A 26,864-nucleotide genomic window follows, 5' to 3' on the forward strand; every position below is an offset into this window, starting at 1 on the left:
AACTCAAATCATCAGCAATTCAATTCGTTTCATTTTTGGTTTGTTAGTTTGATATTACTTTAGCTATCAACCTCATTAAAGAAATGAGCTATTTCATATCTTGTTTTTACTTTCATTCATAAACTTGTTTTTTTTTTTTTTTTTTTGTCTATCGTGCTAGACACACTTGAATAGACTTACAGGCTTTATTCTCCAGAGACCGTCAGCACTTTGTTACCCGTTTTTAAATGGCACTTAACGCTATCCCCGTCACTGTGAAATATTACAGCAGTCAGTGTTTTCAGGCTGTTCTCATGTCAGGCAATCATGTAAAAAAGTATCTGCAACTCTTTCTTTTTGATACTGCTCAAAATAAATTGAAGGAACACTTTCAAAACACATCAGATCTCAATGGGGAAAAAAAATCTATATTGATATGGACTGGGTAATGTGTTAGGAACTAAAGGATGCCACATTGTTGTGGAAATGAAATGAAAATAATCAACATACATAGGACTGAATTCAAAGACACCCTAAAAAAAGTGAAAAATGATGCAGCAGGCTAGTCCTTCTTGCTGCAATTTCATTGCAGCAACTCAAAATGGTACACAGTAGTTTGTATGGCCCCATGTGCTTGTATGCATGGCTGACAATGTCAGGGGATGCTCCTAATGAGACAGCAGTTGGTGTCCTGGGGGATCTCCTCCCAGATTGAGACCAGGGCATCACTGAGCTCCTGGAAAATCTGAGGTGCAACCTGGTGCCGTTAGATGGACCAAAACATAATGTCCCAGAGGTGTTCTATTGGATTTAGGTCAGGAGAGGTCAGTCAATGGTATCAGTTCCTTCATCCTCCAGGAACTGTCTGCATACGCTCGCCACATGAGACTGGGCATTATCATGCACCAGGAGGAACCCAGGACCCACCGGACCAGCGTAAGCTCTGACAATGGGTTCAAGGATTTAATCCTGATACCTAACGGCAGTCAGGGTGCCGTTGCCTAGCCTGTAGAGGTCTGTGCAACCATCAGTGACCCACCACCAAACCAGTCATGCTGAATGATGTTACAGGCAGCATAACGTTCTCCACGGCTTCTCCACACCTTTACACATCTGTCACATGTGCTCAGGGTGAACCTGCTCTCGTTTGTGAAAAGCAAAAGCCTGTTGCATTTTACCAGTTGCATGTGTCTGCCCTTTCTGTAACATTGGATATTTTCCTTCTAGCCAGCCTGAAAATAACTGAATGTTTTTGGTAACCTGGCAACAGCAGTCAGGAGGAGAAACGTCTCTTTTCTCACCAGTGAATGTTCATTTTCCTCTGTCTCCTTTCTTTTTCACCCTTAACCTGTCTGAAAAATGAAAATTATAAACTGATATTAAGTCACATTTTATTTGCAACAATGTTCTTACTTACAGAAATGACTTTTATATCCATTTAATGCTTTGAACTTTGGGTGAAGCTCTGGATTTGTATTTGAGCATTTGTGTTATAGTATAAAACAGAAGTGAGTAGTTTTTAGCTGCACTTTGCTGAAACAGTTGTGTTGCTGTACTTTTCTCTCTAAAATATTTATTTTTTTATTGGATTCAAGTCACAAGATTTGGCAAGGTGGTACTTTTTTCCACCTTAGGAAAGTCTTGTGAAACTTGTGTGATTTTGGCGGTGTGTTTTGGATCGTTACTGTGCTAGAAAATTCCTCTTCTGCCAAGCTTCAGGACACACAGGTATTCATGGTTCCATTTACAAATGTCACCTCCCCAACCTGTTTTGTTCTCCTGCAGCCCCATATCATCACACTCCCAGCTGTGTGCTTCACTGTGGTGACTGTGCATTACCTGTGGTAGCTTTGGCCATGCTTGTGCTAAATAGGCTGGACCCATCTGAGTCAATTCTGGTCTGGAGTCACTTTGCTGTCTGAGTACACTCTCAACCAGGGCTGGTCAACTCCAGGCCTCGAGAGCTGGTGTCCTGCAGGTTTTAGATGTGTCTCTGCTTCAACAGACCTGGGTCAAATATAGAAATCATTAGCAGTACTCTGGAGAACTTGACTGCATACTGAGGAGGTAATTCAGCCTCCTCAGTATGCACCTGAATCAATTGGCTGAATTCAGCCATTTGATTCAGGTGTGTTGGATCAGGGACACATCTAAAACCTGCAGGACACCGGCTCTCGAAGCCTGGAGTTGGCCACCCTTGCTCTCAACAGATGAAGGGTGGCAAGATATTTAATTGATCATATCCGTTTTTTATTTCCTGATTTATTTCTAATATAAGTGTTAAGGTTATTCAAATATGTTTAAATATATTGTTTACAAAAAAAAAAATTTTTATGCAGTAGTAGAAACATGCCAGCCACAGCCGTTATGAGGTACAGCCTAATTTTAATGTTTTTGATCTCTCTTGGTTAACGAAAAACAAGTTATCCTCTAGCAGCCACCGTAGTTAGGATTATGCACTTGAATTGGGAGGGGAAAGAAAACAGAGCTCAGTTGACTGCAATCAGCAATCTGCTGACATCTATGAGTGAACATTTTACACACTGCAAGTTTAAGATGAAACTGTAAAAAAAAAAAAAATCAGAAAATCTGGTTCATGATTATGTCATTGCTTGACTGTTTCTGTGTGTAGCTGGGATTCTCAGTCTGCATCTTTGGCTGGCTTGTCCCGTCCTGCATCACATATATGGTGACATTTTCTAATAGTGACATTTCAAAAAATGTAGATGAATACCATCATTTTATATTTTAATTTGATAAATTAATTTCATTTTAATATTGGCATTCCTGAACTTCCATACTAACTGACAGACTTTTTTTGGCTTGTTTAACTGAAAACAAATTTAAAAAACATGAATTTTGATACAACAGTAGTTAGGTTGGAGCCTAAAATTGGAAAGCAAAAGCTTTAATTTCTCCATACAAATCTGTAGTCTTTTCTTCATAGTAAGTAATGTAAACAAGAACAGTTCGTGAAAAATGCTTGTATTTGACCAGTAATATTTGCAGATCAATCAGTGGATGATCTGATGAATATTTTTGTTGGGGGCAAATAAGAAAATAGAATGTTTAAAGTAAATGTTTACAAAAAAACCCCATAAAATATTATCATCATTCATATCATCAGGATTGTCATTCCAATAACATGAAAGCCCAAATAGAATTTAACAGGATGGTAATTATTTATTTTCAGGTGACAGATCTTCAAAGTCCAAATATTTGTTAGCACCAATATATTTGTTGTTCTAGTGCATTTGTACTGCCTACCCTCACACACACACACACACACACACACATATATATAATATATATATATTATATTATATTATATATATATATATTTTTTTTTTTATATATATATATATTATATATATATATATATATTATATATATATATATATATATATATATATATATATATATATATATATATATATTTTATATATATATATATATATATATATATATATATATATATATATATATATATATATATATATATATATATATATTTATATTTATATATATATATATATATATTTATATATATAACAGTCAATTACTAATTAAATGTGTAGGTGGTAGCTGTCCGTCATGAATGTAGAGGGGGAAAAAGTGATAATGGTGACAATCAAAATCATGGGAGTGGCATTGCTCTTTCTATTTTTAGCTCCTGTATATTTTTCATGTTCCTCACCCTGTTAACAGAGCACAATCTTATTTAATTATGCAAACATCTCATGTCTGATGATGCACGTAGCCTTTTTAAGGGACCAGTTAAGAGAAAACAGAACGTACACCTGTGTCGAGAATGGTCTCTTCCACTATTCTGCTAGCCTCCTCTGAATGAGTCATCCAGCTAGCTCCTCATTGGATAAGACCATGCCATCCCTAGGGATTGCCTTGCAGAGGCAGAAAGGCCTTGCTTCCATTCACAGAAACACTGGTATGCCAGCCTGCTATTTCATTCACATAAAAGACTAAATATTGCATGTTTTTTTTGTGCACTGCTCCATTTCTCCTTTCTCCTTTTGCCTTCACTTTTGATTTGCGAGGGCTTGCCTTCTTTTTTTCCCTCTGCTTCTTTGTTTGCCTTTGTTTCTGAGGCGAGAAGGCAGACGTGCTTTTTTTTTTTTCTTTCTTTCTTTTTTTTTGCCAGGCAGGAAAGGGAGATATTGGGAGGGACTGCAGTGCGAAATCTGCAGCACAGTGAGAGCGGAAGCTGCTTATGAATGAGTGTCAGTCTTTCGGCGTTCCTAGATGCTCTTGAGGACATTTTATATGAATGCGTGCTTTCCGCTGCCGGGAGACAAAGATGCTTCATTGCTGTTGGTTTTAAGGAGACTCTTGAGCCTTTTTTTTTTCTGTTATCCATCTGGCTATTTCATTGACTTATCTGAGAAACATGCCGTTCAGAATGTGTTTGAGTCATATCATTCATGTAGTTCAGCCTGGACCAGTTGCTGGGTATTTTAGACTGGCTGTGAATCTGTTTCTGCTTCCTTGTTGAACTGATTTTGTTTTTTTATTGTTGCAGATTGTCAACAGTTTTATGTTTAAAATGATAAAATTGCTTCATTCTTGTTTTAAATTGATGCTTGAATATAAATAGCTGTGGAAACAACAAGTGCGGTAACTGGTCGTAGATTTTGGAGAACGGGTCCAGGACTGATGTCTGCTCACATTATGCAATTATACTTTAACATGGGCAATATATTAATGTTTGACATATTTCTAATCATACAAAAATTTTGCAAAATTGCTGCTCTTGATGATTTATGAATCTTTTTCTTTCTTTCTTTTTTGAATAGAGATAGAAAGAAGTGTCTATTTTTTTTTTTTTTTTTTTTTTTTGCTCCAGAAGATTTTGGGAGGTGCTTTAACTTAGCTTTGAATTAAAAGGATGTTTTCATTACATATTTCACTTTATTTACGTCATCTAAGTGATTAGTTTATGATGTGTCATCTGTTTATCAAACTTTTATTAGATCATCAATTTTATGACACCGTTTAAGGCGTAAATTCCAGCAAATTATGAATGATTATTTTACTGAGTTAGACAATCAAGTTTCCTCTCATTATTCATTTCCTTTTAACAGAAAAACAAATAAGGAGCAAAGAATTATGGAGCATGAATATGAGACTAGGGAATATAAAAATTGATTGGTTCTAGTGTGCTGTAAGTGGGAGTTTTTTTTTTCCTGTCCCTCCAACAGGAAGTGATTTGCAGTGTTCAGCAAGCCTTTTGTTGAGAAGGTTTTCTCAGATCAGTGAGTCATGCTTTAGCTCTGAGCCGGCAGGCAGGCAGGCAGGCAGTAGTCAGTAGAGAGTATTTGCTCTTCCCTTGCAGTGTCCGTGATCATCAACAACACAGATCTTTTTCGGTTCTTTACTTTTTGGATTTTGGGCTGGAAATCAGCAGCAGCATCACCGCTGGAACCTAAAAGCTGCACTGGAAGCCTTTTAGAGATCTTTCTCCTTTCTACCCCCCCCTCCCTCTGCTCCAGTGTTGTTTCCATGGATTGTGCCTGTATATTTTTTCTCTGACGGATTGGATTGCAGCTCTGGATTTTACAGAGAACAGATTGGACTTTGGTGACAGCAGCAGCTCAACGCAACCAGCACTGTAACCTCAATAGAGAAAATTACAGTCAGGTGGCCTGTGATTGCTAAAAGGCGTTTGCTGCCTGTACCGTTGCTGCTATGTTACAGGAGAGGGTAATCAGCACCGCTCAGCCACGTCTGCCAGCACGCTTGTGAACGAGGCAGGCTGTGCGTGTTGGTTGGTGGAGAGAGGGGAGAGAGCAAGAGAGAGAAGGGTATGCTTCACCGTACCAAATACAACCGCTTCAGAAATGAGTCAGTAACATCTGTCGATGAGCTTCTTCACGGCCTGTCCATGAACCCCAAGGTCTCGGCCACCCCCCAGTCTGCAGCCGAGACATCTTACACACCCCCGGCTGAGGTTCAGCCCTCCTCCACCACCACCACTCCTTCCAGCAACCCCACCAGCCACGGCTCTGACCACCTGGAAGATGGAGGCACCACCCTCTGTACCCTCATCAACAAGGTGTCCAGCCTGAAATTCAGCAACTCAGGCAGCTTGCTCGGCATCAAGGCTCTGCCCTCGGCTGTTAAGGACCTGGCTGTGTCAAAGCTGCAGGGGGGTGGGGGATCAGGCTCAAGCAGCTCCAGTGGCCTGAGTCCCAGTGCAGCTACAGCAGCGGCAGGAGCCTCTGGTGTGGGTGCCTCTCTGTGCAGCTCGGCCTCCCATTCAACCCCCTGCTCGCAGCTGGAACCTTCTGTCAGCATGAGCAAGAAGAGCAGGCTGGATGAGCACCAACCCAGCGGAGAGGACTGGAACCCAGGTGGAGGTGGTGGGCTGGTGAGCAAACCCTCCAAAGGATGGCTACACTCAAACGAGAAGATCTCTGGTCCAGGAGTCACATACATTGTAAAGGTTGGTGGGCTCACTGTTTCCTCATTTCTCATTTCGGTCTTTGTCCTCTCCTTTTTTCCAGTCATTTCCCATTCTCTCTTTTCTTTGAATGACTCGAGTTTAGCTACCTGCAAAGGGAAGGATAATGTAGTTTCCCCTGCACATAACAACATGCCCTTGAGTGGGTGTATGTAGGCTGGCTAAAGCAGAAGGCTGAGCGAAATGGCAGCAAGCAGAAAACTGACATTGAATAATTCAGGAAAAGGAGAAGGTCACCATTAAGGGGAAAAGTAGAGGAGAAAAGCTCATGATGGCAAATTAAAAACAGCAATTGTCAGTGTAAACATGCTGCAAACGTTTCAATTTCTCCTGTATTTTGGCCAGTCTTGTGTATATGGAGAGGCAACATTATGCTTTTGTAACCATGGTGATGAGTTATTTCTGTACATTGTGCACCTCTGTGGCTGCTTTAGCTTGCCAACAGTGAATCGGTTGAATGGGAAAAGATATTCAGAGCATGCTTGCCTTATCACACCACTGGCTCCTGTTAATGTCGTTCAACCATCATACATCATTTAAAGGTGAGCAAGTTGGCGCACAACTACAGGAGCTGTGAATGTCATCATGCCGGCAATGAGTCACAAGCGTAAGGACTGATGAGGCTGAGTCCTAGCTCTTTAAGGTGTGAAGGGGGGGGGGGGCAAACCATTTTCACTGAATAAAGTAACACATTACAAGATACTTTTCTCTTTTCTTATACTGTGCTGCAAGCAAAAAGAGAAATGCAGCTTTTTTGGAGAAAAATGAAAATCTAGAGCATCGCCAGGCAAAATGTGCTACATACCAAATCAAGTTACAATTGACATCATATGACACCTAATACAGCTAGCCCAAACAAAGCCTACAGTATCTGTGACCAGCGTGACATTCCATTAACTGCATTAAGGCAGAGAGCACTTATTTGTCCAGTCAATGCAGCTGAAAGCAGCCACACTGTGTGAGGGGGGAAATGGGTCCGTCCTGTGCTCACCCCCACCCCCTTCTTTCCCTGTGGTTTCACTCCCGTGTGTATTGAGTTCAGCGTGGTGTTCTGCTCACAGCACTTTTAATTAGCGTCATGTGGTCACTCCTCGCACATCACGCACCATTACTCCCAAGCGGCATTGACTGACAGTGACGCTGTTTACACTCTCACTTTTAACCCACACTAGTCTTGTGTTTTTTTAAAAAAAATTAACATTAGATATGTCAGTGTTTTCTCGTAGCAACTCTTTTTTTTTTTCCAAGCACATTTAACAGGGACTTTTGCTGCCGTTTCATTGTGTTTTTAGTGGGGTCAGAGGTCGAGCTATTATGCATACCACTGTCTATGTAGGTTCTCAGTCATCCAGGTCGTGGTAGTCTTGAGTGCTTGAAAGGAAGGCAATTGGACCTAAAGAAATCCAGATTGCCTTCCTTTTAAGCACTCAAAACTATGCATACCATTGTACTTCCAGGTGCAGTGTGTGACTAATATTAACAGAATAATATGTATAGAGTAGCTTTTACTGTATACTATGTTCCTATAAACAATACAAGAAATACAGATCTGTAAAGCTGCAATTAACTAGTCACTTTCAACATTTCTTAGACCTTTTTCAGAACCACATAATGCTGGTGTATCGATGCTTTGCAACACTGATGTGGCAAACATGTGCTTGGCCAGTATTGGTGTGCTTTATATTTATTACATTAAATCATTACTTATGGCCACACTGCAGAAGATGTATCCCATAAGCTGTTTTCTTGGTTGCCAGGGTGATTCTTCCAAAGAGAAAATACATGCTGCGCACACCAAATACACGTCCTATTTCTTAAAAGTTGTGCAGACTCTCATGAAATGATGGGACAATTTGTGTCCATGAACACAAACAAACTGACTTTTTTCAAGCCTTTTTCACATTTTGCCATGACGAAAGCAATTTTTAGATCAGTGTGCACTAGATCAAAACTGTAGCAGGAACAACTTTAGCCAATATACAAAACAGTATGACTTGCTTCTAAACATATGCAACCAATTACAATTTTTATTTTTTCCTGGATCATTAAGAGAAAATCTAAAGTCCAGTTTCACAGTTTCAATTTGCGTTCTTGCACAACATAAGGAAAAATAATCCCTGTGTGTGCTCAGATTAGAGCTCTGCTAATTTTGGAACGCCTTGATATATTTTTGGCCCTGCTTGAAGCAAGTACTTCAAACACACTCTTATAAAAATAGAGAACATAAAAAAAATTTTGTGAACGTCACGTTGACAAAAATAATATTTTTGTTTGAGCGAGCAGGCAAAATGCTATGAACGCCGGAAAGACACGGAGCTGTAAAAGGTAATTTATGATTGCAATAAGTCAGTTTCATGACTTGGTTCTTTTTAAAGGATAGAGTGAAAACATTGATGTGTCTGGATTCAGAATATGATTTTAACAATGACAGGAACTCATCAGCACCAAATGTTCCTGGTCTGTGCAGTATTAATCTAAAAAGGTGTTGCAATGTGAGTGGCTGCGCGGTACTGAAAATGGCATAATGGCATAAGCACGGTTATAAAACTATCATTTTATGGTGAATAAGCATCGACTTGATTTCTTTTTTTCTAAGTTTGCATCAGACTTTGTAAACTTCTTGTCTAACTGGATGTTTCTATTTTTAACTAGAAAAACAATCGGCTTGTTTATGAAACTAACTGCTGGTGTAATCCTAATTTATCATTTAATAAGAACATGCCACATGACTTTGAACATGGCATGATGGTTGGTGCCAAATGGGCTGGTCTAAGTGTTTCAAAAACTGCTGATCTACTGGGATTTTACCACACAACCATCTCTACTGTTTACAGTGAAGGGTCCGAAAAAGAGAAAATATTCAGTGAGCAGCAGGTCTCTGCCTAGTTGACGTTAGAGGTCACAGGAGAGTGGTGCAACTGCTTCGAGCTGATAGGAGGGCAACAATAACTTAAATAACCGCTCATTACAACCAAAGCATGCTGAAGAGCATCTCTGAACACACAACGCAAAAAACCTTGAAGCGGATGGGCTACAGCAGCATCAAACTCAGGCTACAGTTCACACAGGCTCACCAAAATTGGACAAAAGATTGGAAAAAAATTTTCTGGTCTGATGAGTCTCAATTTCTGCTGCAACATTCAGGTGGAGCCCTGCGACAGGATTGGCGACTTGTCCAGGGGTGCACCCTGGCTCTTACCCTATGACAGCTGGGATAGGCTCCAGTCACCCTCCTTGCAGTGTATCAGTGGTTCAGGCTGGTGCTGCTGTAATGATGTGGGGGACATTTTCTTGTCACACTTTGGGCCCCTTAGTACGAAGTGATCATTATTTAAATGCTGCAGCCTGTCTGAGAGCTGTTGCTGACCAGGTTTATCACTGGTCAGGTCTAAGGACCAAAATCTCTGTGGAATGTTTCCAGCACCGTGTTGAATCTATGCCACAAAGAATTAAGACAGTTCTGTAAACCAAAGAAGGTCCATTCTGGTACTAGCAAGATATAACTAAGGAAGTGGCCAGTGAATGTTTAAGTAAAATTAGAGGACATCAATATTTTATATTTTCAGTATTTTTCCTTTCTAAACAAATTAAATCTGTTCAACTCAAACTTAATGTTGTGTTGTTAAAGAGTACCTAATCCAATTTAAAGATAACTTGACTTAAAGCTCCCAGTTAGTTTGAAAGTCATGCATGAGTCACAAGTTTTAATAAAGGTGTCACGCCAGATGTTTAACAATGGGTCCGTTTCTTTACTTTCTAGAACAAGCCCGTGGTGTCATAACTTGTGTGTTCATGTGTGTGAGTGTGTGTGTGTGTGTGTGTGGTGATTTTGTATGCACTCAAAGACTGCAGTTATTTTTATTTAGGCCCTAAAAGGTAACACAAAGAGATTTATTCTGTACATAATGATGTGTAGTCTTTGTTTATTTCAAACAGGGTTTTCATTCTTACTTTGCAGTATCTGGGCTGCGTAGAAGTCCTTAGATCGATGAGATCCCTGGATTTCACTACAAGGTCGCAAATAACAAGGTATGTGCACGCATTTTAATTCCCTCAAGGACGAGCCAAAACCAACATGCGTCTTAGACAAGTTAAAATTTTAAATTTTGATTTAATGAAATACTGAAACAGTCACGTACACACACACGCGCACACACACACACACACATTCCTGTAGATAGAAAATCATGTAACACTCGAGTTTTTGTACTTTTAGGTTGCCTCTCATCACAGACGATGCATATGAAATCTTAACTGTAAATACTTATTTTTGGTTTCAGGTGGAGAAAATTTTACATCTTGTTCTTGAACAGTTGTTTAACAATGAGCAATTTCCCCATTTAAGACTATTTGCCAAAAAAACCCCCACAACTTTATTTTTAATAAACAATTCAGATAAATCTATGGAAAAATAGTTATTAATTGTTATACTTTGTGGACCAAATGCAGCCCAGTTTGATCTTGTATGGACTGGACCACAAAAACTATTGCTTAATAGTCTATTTTAAAAAATTGTAAATAGCATCTTTCTTTTATGTAAAGACATTTAAATACACATTTAATAAACCATCCATTTATAAAACTGATGATGGTGGGCACGCTGACATGTCTTAAGACTAATAAGTGCAATACGTCCTAATAAAATAAAAGGCTATTATAATAGGATTGTCCTGTGAACTTACTGTGGACACACTGTGAAAAACTTAAGTATAAAAGAAGTAGTGAAAAGCTGTGAATTTTTCTGTTATTTAAATGCAATTTGAACAATAAAATGTCATGCCAGTTAATAGTTTATCATGTACTTTCTTACTTTGGTGATTTATGGCAGGCCATGGTTTATGTTATTGTTAGTAAGAAGTCTGTAAAACTGACCAAAACATTTTAACGTCTGAAATTTATGCCCTCCTCCACAGCCTTCCAGTGGGCCGGATTTAACCTTTTGGTGGGCTGTGTCTAGCTCCCACACCATATGTTTGATTCCCCTGATGTGGTTTCATGACACAGTATTTATATGATACCTGATGATATTACACAATGCTCGATATTTTATAGGATTGTTATTAAATTAACTCGTGTGTTTTACTTGTTTTTGTTGTGTATGCAGGCATAAAATAAGCTGTCATCTGCTCTAAAATGATCAAATAATTCAACTAAATACAGTCATAGGACAAAAAGAGAGGAAAATCAGCAGATATTAGCAAAATTGGACTGTAAGTCAGATTTTGTTATATTATAATTTCAAACTCATGATTGAAAATCTTTGTTGTGACCAAACATTTGCGGTCAGTATCTAGAATAAAACTGCTGAGCAGTTGCTTGTGGCCAAATATATCACAAGACTTCTCATTAATAAATGTATTAATTTTTGTATTAAACAGATTTTGTACACCTTTTGAACAAAATGACCACCTTCTCCATTAGTACAATTAAACTTGCATGAAGACAATGCTACATTTAAGAATATGTGATTTGTTAAAGAATATATGACTTTAGAGTACATTTAGGATGCACAGTTTGTTGACATGGAATTTTCTCCCTCTGAAATCATTGACCAGTGTGCAGTGAGGGAAAGGCCGGCAGCAAATTGGTTTGTGTCATGTCTACTTTTCTGCTTGACTTCCTGAAGTTGGTAACATTAGCTAACACACAGCAGTAGTAGGCTTTTTCTCAGTGACTGTGTATATGTATTCATGTCTCTCTCTCTCTAATAAAGAGAGGCATGGCAAAAAAAAAGAGGGAAAGAAAGCATACTTCTTTTTTCTGACCTTGACTTTTTACTACTGAATAGGATTTATCCATGCAGATAGGCTACAGAAGCTAGCATTTCTTGGTGTGTCACAAAATCAGCCAAAGAAGAATCATAGACGCTCGATCTTTAGCCGCTAGTTGATCCACATAAACGTCTTCATGTGGTTATGGCTGAAGGCCATTACTTCCCATGTTTAGATTTCCCTCTAATGTATGGCTTTCAACAGTATTTGTAATATATTCTGTTGTTTACACTAACATTGCCACAGCGGGCATGTTTGCTTGAAGGCGTTTAGTACCAAGTTACAGAATATGTTTCTTGTGTATGATTGCGACTGTAAATAAAATCCAACTTAATGCCAAAATTACCATCTTGGCTTCGTCTTCCTCTTTCCCTCCCTCTAGGGAAGCCATCAGCCTGGTGTGTGAGGCTGTTCCAGGGACCAAAGGAGCTCTGCGGAAGAGAAAGGTAGCTTGCATGGATGGACAGAAAAGGAGGGAGGGAAGAAGGATAAAAGAATGGCATGATCACAGGAAAAGTAATGCCCACACTGCAAGACCTGAATGTTAGTAAGATATATAGTAGCTGGAAAAAATGGGAAACAGCATTACATATTAATTTACCCATGCACAGTCTATATATAGCATCCCCTCTGTACGTTCTTTTCCCTCCTTCGTTCATGTAAAAAGAGAGGGAAAATGAAGAGAGAGAGAGAGCGATAGAGGAGGAGATTGTTTAGAGAAGAGAGGCTGAGGAGAGAAGAGGGAGAGATGAGGAGGTATGGTACTGTGTGCGTGGGTGTAGCTCCAGCCCACGATGCATTGCACACCGCACACAGTGCTTAGTGACTCATGTAGCGCACAATATCTGTGATCAGGACGCTGAGCTAGTGTGTGTGTGTGCGCATGTGTGTGTTCGCATGGTGTGCGTCTGCAGCCTGTGAGGATCTGTGTCTTAATGTGGGGTGTGAAATGAAGCATTACTCTTCTCTCCAGAGCTTGTTCAAATGTCAGGGAAGAGTATATAACACAAAGTCCAAGCAGGCTAGGTTTTCTTCCTTTTAGGATGGTATCAGGTGATGCTGGTTAGGCTGTGTGACAAACGCACACTTGTGACATCAGCTTCATGCTGAGAATTTTGAATGGGTTTGACTATTTTTTTTTTTTCCGAGCTTCTTTGAATCCTGCCCTTCTCAGCCATATCTTTAATGCACAACACTTTACAATCCCAGTTATTATTATTTTTTTACTGGCAGCACATCTGCCTGAGTTTCAGTGCCGGAGAAGTGCACATGCTTGTGAGAAGTGCACTGAACTATAATGTTGCCACAGAATTTATGCAACAGTAGTTCACTTATGCATCAATGAGCTGTTTAAAGGAACCATTTTATGTTTCCTTTGAGAGCGATCTTTCAGGGTTAGAGAATAAAACCAGCAGCTGGTTAGCTTAGCTTTGCATAAACAGTGGGAACAACCCTAAGGAAACCAGTAGATGTTTCAGAAAGTACCAGCATGCTAAATATTCCAGAGCCTACATGTTTGTTGGTGAGCTTTAGAGGTGCTGGCCTGCTGATTTTGTTACTTATTCTAAGTGAAATCAAACTGGTTTTTATTTGTGTTTTATTGTGTCTGATCCTCGCAGCCACCATCCAAAGCTCTGTCCAGTATTTTGGGGAAGAGCAATCTGCAGTTTGCCGGCATGTCCATCAACCTAAACATCTCCACAAGTAGCCTCAACCTGATGACCCCTGACTGCAAACAGGTCAGCCTGCAACCTCTGTTAACAATCACAGAACATGTAGAAGAAATCCATGATACTACTGCTAATAATATGATTGTTGCTTAAGAAAATAATCAGATGATAACACCAAGGAAGTGATCTTTTTTTTTTTTTTATTGAAAGGTTTTACTGCTAAGGGGTGTACACACAGGAAGAGACTAGCAGCAATGTGGCAACCGGAGACCAGTGAAAGTCAAAGAAATTGTAACAGTGACAGGCAAAATAACCTCTGAGCAGGTCTAGTTATACTTATCTCAACTTTGAGGGACATGATTGAAGCACTTAACACTAAAAAAAATGGTGACTAACACATGAAGGTGCGGTAAATACATAAGAGTTACCTGCATAACCAGATGCCCAGTAGTACTGGATGTCCAGTAGTCCAGTAATACAGACAAATGGCACTAAAAACATAGCCTAACCTATGTGAAGCAATACCATGTTAGAGTTCCCCTTGAATTGTTGCACAGCCATTGTTGTCTGAGAACTATAAAAACAGCATCCAAGAAACAAATCTGACAAATGCTAGCAAAGCTTTTTAGTCCAAGCATGAAATATGATTCATTGGTTCCTGCTGTGTAATGAAAATGAAATTTTAGCAGGGATGTCTGCTTTCATTGTCAATGCAAATGTATGTTGAAACGTGAGCTCGTTCTTCAATAGCTGATGCTGCCTAACACCTTTAATGCTTTGCTTGTATTATTGTTGCACTGGATGAATATGAACGTATACAAGGATCAGGCATAACATTATGACCACAGACTAGTGAAGTGGATAAAAGGGAGCAAGTGAACATTTTGTCCTCAAAGTTGTTAGAAGCAGGAAAAATGGGCAAGCGTAAAGATTTGAGTGAGTTTGACGAGGCCCAAAATGTGATGGCTAGATGACTGGGTCAGAGCATCTCCAAAACTGTAGCTGTTGTGGGGTGTTCCCCATCTGCAGTGGCCAGTATTTATCAAACGTGGTCCAAGGAAGGAACAGTGATGAACCAGCGACAGGGTCATGGGCGGCCAAGGCTCACTGATGCAGAATACATAGTACATCACAGTTTTTTGTGTATGGGGCTGCATAGCAGCAGACCAGTCAGGGTGCCCATACTGCCACTCGTCACCTGCTGAAAGTGTCAACAATGGACACGTGAGTAACAGAACTGGACCACGGAGCAGTGGGAGAAGGTGGCCTGGTCTGATGAATCACGTTTTCTTTTACATCACACGAATGGCCGGGTGAGTGTGCGCGCTTACCTGGGGAACACCTGGCACCAGGATGCACTATGAGAAGAAGCAAGCCAGCAGAAGCAGTGTGTTGCTTTGGGCAATATTCTGCTGGGAAACCTTGGGGGTCACCACCTACCTAAGCATTGCTGCAGACCATGTACACCCTTTCATGGAAACAACATTCCCTGATGGCTGTGACCTCTTTCAGCAGGATAATGCGCCCTGCCACAAAGCAAATTATGGCTCAGGAAAGGTTTGAGGAGCACAACAACAAGTTTAAAGTATTGACTTGGCCTCCAAATTCCACAGATCTCAATCCAGTCGAGCATCTGTGGGATGTGCTGGACAAACAAGTCTGATCCATGGAGGGCCCACCTCACAACTTACAGGACTTAAAGGATCTGTTTCTAACATCTTGGTGCCAGACACAGCACACCTTCAGGGGTCTAGTGGAATCCATGCCTCAATGGGCCATGGCTGTTTTGGCAGCAAAAGGGGAACCAACACAGTTTTAGGCAGGTGGTCATAATGTGTTTGTTAAAGAAAATGTTTTTTTTTTTTACAATCCAGACCCACTAGCTAGCCAAATCAGCAACAAGCAGTTGTTTGTAGGCTGTTGGACAGCCTGTCTAAACAACCACAAACCAAGTTTAAATAAAGTCAGCTGAACAGCATGCACGAGCTTGGAAAGCCAATGAAAAATATTAAACTATGAGGGTTAGATATGGAAAAGGCAAGCTATTGTCAGACAACACTGTAATTAATTAACTGCAGCATGAATCTATTTGAATACGCAGAATACACAAATTATTATCCAGAGATTTAGCAAAAAAAAAAAAAAAGCATGCAGAGCACAGCGGGAAGTCTAAAATCGCCTCCAGTTTAGCAGTACCTAGAATATTTCCATGGTAAACCTGTACAAATAACACACATAATGTCATGTGTGTCAGACTGCAGTGCAACTCAACTTCTCTCTGGGCGTCTGAATAGACAGCTGTTTCACAACTGGCTGATCACGGTGGAAAGTGGGCAGCAGAAGATAACAGAAAACAGGCCACTACTGATGCTCTAATGAACCTGGAAACAGCTGGTGCAAAGGAGAAAAAACAAACAAACCGCTGAATCATGAAACATGCTTGAAACCACAGTATAGTGGTTTACATATTTGCCCACCAAGTGAACGATCCCTGGTTCGATCCTGGGTGGAGACACAGATCCCTTTGGGGGATACATCAGGAAGGGAATACCTGCTCTGGTGACCCCTTCTGAAAAAGGGAACAGCTTCTATTGTACTATATGGTGACTACGGTGTGTGCTTGTATGCATAAGCATGTGATAATACATATGCACTTATTTTCATATTTTATTCTTGACAGATCATAGCCAACCATCACATGCAGTCCATTTCTTTTGCATCAGGTGGAGACCCTGTAAGTACTCAAAAAAATAGAACACAATTTAATGACCTTTATTTTAAAAAATGGAGTGATACTTGACCTTAAAAAAACCTTAAACGTTTGGTAAATATATTTAAAAATGATCTTAATATAGTTATAATTCCTGACATACTTTACACTACGAACCAACCAAAAAGATATTTTATTTATAGTAGAATGTATTATATAATTATATAGATCTTTCTAGTTATATAGCAATAGTTTGTTTTATTATATCAGTGGAATTTTACAAGAATTATATATCAGTGGAATTTTACTTTCATTATAGGATACAACAGATTATGTTGCCTATGTAGCAAAGGACCCAGTTAATAGAAGAGGTGAGTATTAATTTGTTAAATGCTCTGTAGACTTGCCTGCAGCGTCATGCTTATGAAAATGTGTTGCTGTGACCCTTGTCAGCGTGCCACATCCTGGAGTGCTCTGATGGACTAGCCCAGGACGTCATCAGTACCATTGGCCAGGCCTTTGACCTTCGCTTCCAGCAGTACCTGCAATGTCCCTCAAGCAAGCTGTCCTCCACACATGACAGGTAAAAGTAGCACACAAAAAAAGTGCCTGTTCACTAACATAAGCACTTACAGGGAGGGATAATTCTATACAATGCAACGCAGCGTTAAGTTTTATGAATAAAGTATTTATTTAGGGTATTAAACATGGAGGAGTTACCTTGGACAGAGGAAGAGGAGGAGTCAGCTGAGCACCCTTATTATAACAACGTCCCTGGCAAGATGCCGCCCCCTGGAGGCTTCATCGACACCCGGCTGACCAATCAAAATGCAGATGGATGCCAGGTACAGCTCAGTTTATCTGGTTAATTTTGTGTTTCTTTCATAAACAAATTTATACAAACTGATGGGCTATTTTGAATGTGTCATTCTGTGTCCTGTTATATTAACTGTTACGGGAAAGAAGTCGGAAGCATATACACAATATATTCAAATTATACAAAATAAGTAGCACTTTACTGCTACCAGGTTTGAATGATTTGAGCTTTGTGAAATCCAGCATTATCCTGCTGGAAGCAGCCAGCCATCAGAAGATGGGTACACTGTGGTCATAAAGGTATGGGCATGGTCAGCAATGGTGCCCAGTTTGAACTTCAGCAGGTCTTTGTGACCATATTTACATGCTTAAATGTACTGATCTGCTGCCATGTGATTTGCTGATTAGATATTTGTGTTAAAAAGCAGTTGAACAGGTATCTAATAAAGTGGCCTGTGAGTATGTATAAAAAGCCAACAGTTCTTAAATGAGTCTCAAACCGCATCAAGTCGTCATCTTTTATTTCAAAATAATCTTAAATGTCCAGTGTATTTCTGCATGTCATTAGATGGGTCCAGGGTCTGTGGATCAGACATATTACCAAGGGCGGCACTGTGAAAGCTGGGGAGATGAAAGAAAGACATTCTTCATGCAACAGGGTAAGAACATCCATGCAGTCCCCTATGCAAGATATTCAGTTCTGCTTAATTTGATCACTTCAGAAGTATGACTGGTTGTTTTTCCAAATGTCTAGGATCATTTGATATAAGTGGTCTGCCTGAGACTAAAGGTCAAGCACCAAATACAGAGGAAATGCCCACCTATGTGAACACCCAGCAGATCGATGCCCAGGTGCTCGCAGCACTCCAGGCAGAGGCTGAAAATGTGACAAAGGGCATGGCAGCTGCAGCCAAAGAGAGCCCACAGAAGGACCTGTTTGACATGAGTAAGACTTGGTTACCTTCTACTGATAAGTCAGTTCATGTTATCACCTGCTTTGGATAGTGCACTTGGAAGTACTCTTTGATTTATATTAAATTTTAAAATTTATATTGGTTTAACATTTGCCAGGGCATTTTTATTTATTTTCACTCTGTACCTTTCACGACTTTAATTTAAAACTTGTATGCTGAGAATCTGAATAGTATCTGCACTTAACCTTGAGAATAAAACTGTAAGATGACTTTAGAATTCGTAATTATAGAGGTTTCCCAGATTTTGTGTCTCAGTGACTTAAGCTCGGCGTCATAATAACATCATGTCAGCATGAAGACAAAAGGACGACTGCGATAATGGCAGAGTGTGGTTTTCCCTTTCCTCCTTTTAACATCAACTTTAGCTTTGCTATTAATACACATGGAAGATCACAGGCGTACACATGAAGAAACCATGGCTCAAATTACATGTAAAACGTGGGCTGTACAATTTAAGAGTGAATATTTCTTTTTGGGAAATTTAAAATTCAGTCTTCAATGTCCACCTACTATAAGTTCTTAAACAGCAAAAGTTCCCAATTACCAAAACCAGTACTTATGTCTAATATTTAACTGGAGATTTAGAATACTCAACTATACAGTGCAAAAAATCTATACTGTGTTAACTTTCTATTTCAGAAATATGTTTTTAGTGCATTTACAACATTTGCAAAACAGTTCGGTATTTCCATTATTTCATCTGAGGAAGGTTCTGGGTTACAAAGACGGAGATGAAGATGCTCTCTTAGTGCCCTTTGTGCATCAGTTTCTTCTCACAATCCAAAGAAATGCCTGTCAGGTTGATATTAGAATAATTGTTTTGTTAACTTTCTCGGCAGCTGACAGTCCTGCTGCGCTCTCTCCATGACCCTGAGTAATAGTATGTGTGTACAGAATGGGAACATATGAATTAGGACACCTGGTCACACTGTCAAACAGTGTCATCAGTGTATCATCCCATCAGTTTACATGCTATATGGCACACAGTACAGGCACGTTCAGTGCCATGAAAAAGCATTTTGCACATTTCTCACATTTAAATATTTCAGATCATGAGACGTTTTAATATTAGACAAAGATAACCTGGGTAAATACAAAATGTAGTTTATAAATGAAGATTTTATTTATTATGGGAAAAAAAGCTATCCAAACCTACCTTACCCTGTGTAAAAAAGTTATTGACCTCTAAACCTAATAACTGTTTGTGCCACCTTTGGCAGTAAGAGCTGCAGTCAAGCGTTTGCGGTAACTGCCAGTGAGTCTTTCACGTCGCTGTGGAGGAATTTTGGGCCACTCGTTTTTGCAGAATTGTTTTAATTCAGCCACGTTGGAGAGTTTTTGAGCATGAATTACTTTTTCACATAGGTCCAAGTTAATAAGAGAATTCATCATTTAAAAACTGCATTTTGTATTCACTCGGGTTATCGTTGTCTATTATTAAGATTTGCTTTATGATCTGAAATATTTAAGTGTGACTAATACACAGAAAAATAAGAAATCAGGAAGGGGGCAAATATTTTTTCACAGCACTGTATGGCTGCAGTTTGGGGATCAACTCTGAATCTGGAAAAATAAAGCTTTAAATTTTCCCAAATCAAAAGGGAAATGATGGATGAGAAATTGCACTGAGGTACAGAAGTCAATGGAACAAATGTTAACTCTGAGCTATGTGTCAGAAACACATTTATATGCTTTTTATCTAGATAAAAGTTAAGCTGATTTTAATTTTTAATGTCCTATTCATACTCTTCCTCTCTTAACTCACCATTTTGGGACTCCGCTGACTGTGCCAGAGCCCTTCGAGGATGCCATTCAGTCGCAGTCCCAGCCGCTGTCCCAGGGGCAGGCCCAGTCCCAGGTATCCGGTCTTCACAAGGCAGCATCTGTGGATAACTCAAGTCCTCTGCTCGTGCGCTCTCTGGCCTTCCGGGCACAGGAAGAGCTGGAGGGCCAAATGTGGTACCACGGCAAAATGAGCCGCCGCGAAGCTGAGAAACTTCTGAAAAATGACGGGGACTTTCTCGTCCGCAAGAGCACTACCAACCCAGGGTCCTACGTACTGACAGGCATGCACAATGGAATTGCCAAACACCTACTGCTGGTGGACCCTGAAGGCACGGTAAGACGGGGGTAACAGGGCATACAGAGTTTGTTTCATTAACTCTCTTGTGAATGCATGAAAGTAAAAAGATGAAACTGTCATTAGACTAAAACAAGACTCTGAATATCTCTCTTCCCCTTTTTTCTGTTTTATTTTTAAAGGTACGGACAAAAGACCATATATTTGACAGCATTAGCCACCTTATTGGCCATCATCGTGACAACAATCTGCCGATTGTTTCAGCTGGGAGTGAACTGTGTCTCCTACAGCCTGTGGGAAGGAAACAGTGATGCTTGCAATGCCGGATTCATAGATAATAGGAAGCTCTAAAATGGCCTCTCACTATGGAACTTGAAGATGAAACATGAGTCGATGCTTCAAGGCTCAGTTCAAAGAGTTATTGGGATAAACTGATCTGCAGTTACTTAACTGGAGTCACTGGAAGATACAGGATTTGTTAAAGATATATATATATATATATATATATATATATATATATATATATATATATATATATATATATATATATATATATATATATATATATATATATATAAACTGTTATTATTTTGTTGTGATGACTGAAATGCTATATTTTTGAGAAGACAGGTGCATTTGACATAATATCTCAATTTGGTGTTTTAAAAAGATGAAAAAAAAAGACTATTGTTCTTGTAGTTTAGACAAAGCGCAAATCAAACCTCAAGGAGGTGTTAACAAGAGTATTTTAGAATAAAAATCTGAAACTTTAGTTTTGTCTGTCAAGCACAACCACATTTCTACAGGAACTGTCGGCTAAGATGTTGAGGAAACAGAAACGCTGTTTGTAATGAAATTACGTTGGGGAAAAATGTCCTTTAATCTCAATTAGTCACTATACGAAAAGCTGCTTTTATTGGAGTTTAGACCTGAATGTGTTTTTTGCTTTGCAGTTGTCACAAATTGTCGGGGTGCAAACAGCCACCCTTTCATAGTGCTGTCAATGGCTTTAAAGATAATCTTTTTTATGAAGTATTTTCTCGTGTCACTGCAGTCGCATGACTTAAAAATCAACTGTTCTTGTGGCCATGTTCGTAGACCTTGATACCCCTTTATTTGAAAGAGGTGCTTATGTATGCTGCCACTGTAAAAAAAAAAAAAAAAAAAAAAAATGGAAAAAAAAAAAGCTTTTCAAACTATTTCTGAATTGGTTTTTCGCTGAATTCTTTTAGGTGTGTAGTCGGTGATTAGTTTTGGGGCTTGCAACGGATATTCTCACATTCTTGATTAACATTTTTAGCTTTTTGTGAACCTTTAAAACCTTAAATATTATTTTTAATTTGAAGGATCTGCAATGAATAGCACAAACACAAAAGTTAGGTCACTTAATTCACACGTGTCACACGAGACGAGAAGGGTTGCGTTCACACTTTGTGCCGAACATGCTTTTGATCGCTTTCAGTTACTGATGTTGGGTTTTATTTCTGTCAACATCTTGTAGTAATAATGCTGTTTTGCCATAAGGTGTCACCATAGAGTTACGTAGTTCCTACTGTCAGTTGCATCCACTTTAGTTAATAGTAAGAAAGGATGCAACATTGCTGCATTTGAAAGGAAAATACAGCTCTTAAGGAGCAAGTTTTTAGTTATTAATTTTGAGTTTGCAATCCACTATACACAACCATTCCTCTGAACAGTTTAGTATTTATGTTATCCAGATTGTTTTGAAAAGGCTCATAGAAATGATACACAGCAGCACTGGAAACAGACTTTTTTTTTTTTTAATGCTTTTATCGTTACAAATGTCAGGACACTGATGGATACCAAATGAATGGGGCATTGTATTTGATATGCACCGGATCACTTCAGTTGAACCCAAATCAGCATGTGTTCAATGAGTTTGACGAGACAGATGCAATGTAATATAATGTGCCTGTGTTTTGCTGCAAGAGGGAGTGTACAGTACATGCATCTCACAACCCACAGCACTGGGGGGGTCATACTGAGAATAAAAACATCCACCACATCCGTTTTGGTTAAAGAGTTTGATTCATTGTGTCCCGTGGAGAAGGACACAAAGAGTCATTAAAGAGTTTTGTCACTCTTTAATGTTTATCCTCGGTTTACTTTTACATTCTCCAGTTCGTTGGGACATAATTTCATCAAATCTAACAACTCTGAAGAAAGAATAATGTGCTAAATTATTTAAAAGCACCACGCTGATGTTAAAAAAAAAAAAAAAAAAAGACTAAATTTGGCAAAATTCTGAACAAAGCAAATATCAAAAACATCCGTACTTGAGTCTGTGCGATAACATGAGATCGGCTTTGAGATTTGAAGAAATTACCAAACTCGCCGGGGTAAAAATAAGAACATGGCGTCTTTCCAGATTTCTGTTGATGAAAATGTGCCTTTTATTTGTACAATGTTGTTTTTTTTTTTTTCTTTCTCTCTTCCTTCAAAGTGCAATAGCTGATCTTCAATGGGGCATGCCTGTTCACTAGAGGTTGTGTTTTGCCCTGCTGCGTGTTGCTGCTTGAGACTACTGTTCCCTTTCACTATCTGCCCCCCCCCCTCCCATAATCTCTATTATATATTATAAATGTATCATTTCCAGATTCTAAATATAAATCTTTGTCAGAGGAAATCACACAGAAACTCACTATTTTGGGACAGGCATTTAAAAAAAAGAGAAAAAAAGCAACTAAAAACATAGAAACAAGTCCAAATGATGTTTACAGATTTAATCTTTTGGTTGTATTAGTTAATCATTATTCTGTATGACTGTTGGCAATAAAACCGTGAATGTGTAGAATCGCTGTTGTTTCTCTGGTGTAATAGTAACAGATATTTTATCTCAGCTCATGATTCATAATCCCGGTTGCTTTAATTTACCCAGATTCACGCATACTCGTCTTTGAGAGTTCTTCTAACGCTTCAAGTGTTCAGATTTTGCTTTAAGAATTTGTAACCATGTCTCTGTGTAAGTGTTACTCTGGGTAATCCACAGTCCGCACTATTGATATATTATAATAAAGAAAGTTCCCATGAAAATAAGATGTGGATTGTCCACAGTAAGTGGAACTTGTTTTTGGAAATAGATGTCTTTTTTTTTAATGATCACATAAGCAAAAGAAAATTTAGTACATATTCAACGTGCTGTGTTTGACTGCAGAAATCTTAAAACCACAGAATATTCCTACATCTTATTTTTCCAGCCTTTATTAGATGGTGCAGCACAGAGGGTGGACAGGAAAGAAAAGGGAGCCGGGGGGGGACATGCAGAAAATTGTCTGGGGGCAGACTCAGAGCAAAACCTCTGCAGTAGCCTTCGGCATGCGTGTCACCTGCTCAACCAGGCATGCTAAAAGCTGCACCCATGTTTCTAAATCCTGACCTATGAAGAGCTATAAGAGCTGCACTCTCTACTGTCCACAAGGTGGACCCGATGAAGCGTTGTTAAAGAGTAAATGTAATATTTTTCTCTTTACTTTATTGAGTCAAAGCTGTAATTTTTTAAAATCTGATATGTATACCTGCATTTAGCTACCTATTTCTATTTCACATGCCTCTTAAGTCTTAAGCCTACTGGTTTCATGCTTCTAAGGTTCCAGCAAAACCTGAACAAAATACATGTAGAGCTGCTGTTGCAGTTCTGAGTATGGCCAACAGATGGAGCCCGAGTATCACTAAAACTACTTTGGCTGCTACAAAGCAGTTCTTTGATTGTGAACAAAATGGTACAAAAATAACAAAACAAACAACAAAAAAAAGCACCAGTTCAACATGTGTAACTCTTGCCTCAGTTATTATACAATGCAGATTAACTGCCCAGCATACTGTAGGATTACTGAGTAAATACAGACTATGTAGATTAATAAATACCTTCAGCTGTTTGTCATTGCAGTAATAATAGTCTACAATCATTCTTCATTACATTGTTTTTGAAGTGATGTAACTGCACTTATGTGGTAATTGCAGGCAAACGTTCACTTCTTATTTATCATAGGCGGTCACAGCCGTAACCACGGAGGTAAATGTCTTTTCTGTTCAGGGTAAGAGCACCAGTAATCTGTGGCAATGACTGTTATCCAGCAAAGAAAACAAAACATAAAAAAACACTATGTAACTCCAAAATTGAAAGTTTTTAGCACTGGAGACTGGCAAAGAGGCAAACATTAAAGATGATGAAGATTTAGCAAAGAGAACCCACTGCCCTGCAGCAAACGTCAGAAATCGGCCCTTCATTTAAAGAATCCTTCATTTTAAATCAATTTTTTCATTGTGATTACTGCACAAGCCCGTAAGCTCAGGATTTTACTGTAAATTACAAGCTCTCTCCTTTTAATATTTTCTGTCACTCGTAGCCTCAGCGGTACCCCTGCTCGCTCCAGCCACCACTGAAACCTCTCCGTGGCCCCTGTCTGGCTCCCGCCCCGTCTCCAGCTCTGTCTGCCTGGGGCTCTGCTGGTTCTGGTTTGGGTTGTTCTGGCTACTCCACGACTTGCTCCTGCTGCGGCTGGGCTCCAGAGACTGCCTGTTCCCGCTTCCATTTACAGATACTTTCGCCCTGTAGCAACTGCCACAAATCAGACCCAGGAAAGCTCGTCTCATCTCGCGGCTGGCCAGAGTGTAGATGACTGGGTTCATCGCAGAGTTGAGCACCGCCAGAGCGATGAACCAGTCAGCTTCATAAAGGATAGGGGACCTCTGCTTGGATGCCACATCCATCAGGAGCAGGACAAAGAGGGGTGTCCAGCAGGCAATGAAAACCCCAACTACAATGATGACAGTGCGCAGAAGGGACATGGCATGCTCTGAACTGCTGTGCTTGCTCACCTTTTGGCTGCTGGACTTAACCAAGATGTAGATGCGGGCATACAGGACGGCTATGGCTGAGAGCAAAACCATGAACACTGTGATACAGAAAGCAACATATTTCTTGGTGTAAAGGGGGAGGATTGTGGAGCAGTCAGGGAGGTTATCCAGGCAGTTCCAGCCTAGAATAGGCAAAGCTCCAAGACATATGGCAATCAGCCAGCAGGTCCCTATGAGCAGAAATACCCGGTAGTTCTTGTTCGCATCATAAGGCCTCATTTTGATCATAGTTAGGTGTCTCTCTATAGCAATAGCCAGGAGACTGAAAATGGAGGCTCCAAGTGCTACAAACATGCTTCCTTCTCTGACAAACCAGAGAGCAGGTGAGAGCTTCAGGGTCTTCTCTCCTGATAGGAGCAGGTTGACCAGGTAAGCGACTCCAGCCAGCAGGTCGCACATCGCCAGGTTACCGATGAAGAAATACATGCGGTTGTGGAACCTGTGGTTCCTCCATATGGCCACAAGCACAGTGAGGTTCTCCAAGACGATGAAGCTGCAAATAATGAGGAAAACTATGGTTTTGGTGTCCACAGTGCCAGGGCTCGTGCCAACGCTGGGCCGGTGGGCCAGCTTTCCTGTGTAGTTGTAGTGGAGCTCTATCTGAGGGTTGATCATTGTCAAAATACCAGCTGCCGACACTGGAGGTCAGACTTGAGCAGGGAGTGCGGTGTCCACTGTGTTCAACTGCGGAGGGAGATTGAGTGTTATCACAGAGTGCAGCCAATTTACAGATCATCACGTTGCCATTATTGTACTTTAAGATTATTGTTTTGAATGATTAAGTTCCACTGGTTATGGAAACAAGAGGTTATTCACGAGGAAAAAAGCTTTTAAAAACAAAGGCTACTTTTAAAAGAAAATCCACTCATCACTTTCAAATAAACTCTGATTGTGCTTTGCCCCCCCCCCCTTTTTTTTTTTATAGAACAGGAATCTTAAAAAATTGAAGCTGCAAAGAAGCTCATTTGAAAACACAAATTATGCATGACATGACTACAGTCGTGATCTGTGAGTTTTCGCCTCATCTCATCGACAGCTCAGGTTTAAGTGGTCAGTATTTCTGCAGCTTCAAGCTGTCTAGCGCTCCAAAATATCAGCTTTAACGTAACTTACCGCTGGATGCTCGCAGGTCGCTTTCTGTTTAAAGTCGATCGCGCACTGGTGGCCACACATTTCCTTGCCGAGTTTCTTAGCTGCTATATTTTCTGTTGAACTTTAAGTCCATCTTTATTGTTCAGTAGAAGAGAGCAGCTCCTCATCTTTTTCTTTCTTTTTTTTTTTCTTTTTTTTTTTTTTTTTTAAACCGAGCTCTGGAAACTCCGGAGCTGTCGACGCTCTGCTGGTAGTCACACCCCTCCCTCCCTCCTTCAGTCCGGACAGCGAGCGCAGGGGAGGCTGCTCAGGGGTCAGAAGCATCACAGCCAGGAGGTATGTACTGTATGTGGAAACGAGCTGCAAAGATTTATTTTCACAGTTTACCCTCAGCTATGCTCATTATAATACTAACA

General features: G+C 39.8%; 2 protein-coding genes across 2 annotated transcripts; one reads left to right on the forward strand and one right to left on the reverse strand.

Moving 5' to 3' along the window:
• The first annotated feature begins 5,262 nt into the window (after positions 1–5,262).
• shc3 (SHC (Src homology 2 domain containing) transforming protein 3) lies at positions 5,263–20,945 on the forward strand. The gene is made up of 12 exons (XM_030742671.1): positions 5,263–6,439; positions 10,416–10,486; positions 12,611–12,674; positions 13,848–13,967; positions 16,579–16,632; positions 16,928–16,979; positions 17,062–17,191; positions 17,306–17,453; positions 17,993–18,083; positions 18,179–18,370; positions 20,192–20,517; positions 20,661–20,945. The coding sequence occupies exons 1-12, from the start codon at positions 5,801–5,803 to the stop codon at positions 20,787–20,789; spliced, it is 2,016 nt and encodes a 671-aa protein (XP_030598531.1). The 5' UTR covers positions 5,263–5,800; the 3' UTR covers positions 20,790–20,945.
• Positions 20,946–22,909: 1,964 nt separating this feature from the next.
• s1pr3b (sphingosine-1-phosphate receptor 3b) lies at positions 22,910–26,605 on the reverse strand. Its single transcript, XM_030743377.1, has 2 exons — positions 26,470–26,605; positions 22,910–26,040 (listed from the first exon to the last, which is right to left on the reverse strand). Exon 2 carries the CDS (start codon positions 25,969–25,971, stop codon positions 24,823–24,825), a length of 1,149 nt encoding a protein of 382 aa, XP_030599237.1. The 5' UTR covers positions 25,972–26,040; positions 26,470–26,605; the 3' UTR covers positions 22,910–24,822.
• Between the last annotated feature and the right edge of the window lie 259 nt (positions 26,606–26,864).

Source organism: Archocentrus centrarchus, chromosome 12 (assembly GCF_007364275.1).
Source record: "Archocentrus centrarchus isolate MPI-CPG fArcCen1 chromosome 12, fArcCen1, whole genome shotgun sequence".
Taxonomy (NCBI): Eukaryota; Metazoa; Chordata; class Actinopteri; order Cichliformes; family Cichlidae; genus Archocentrus; species Archocentrus centrarchus.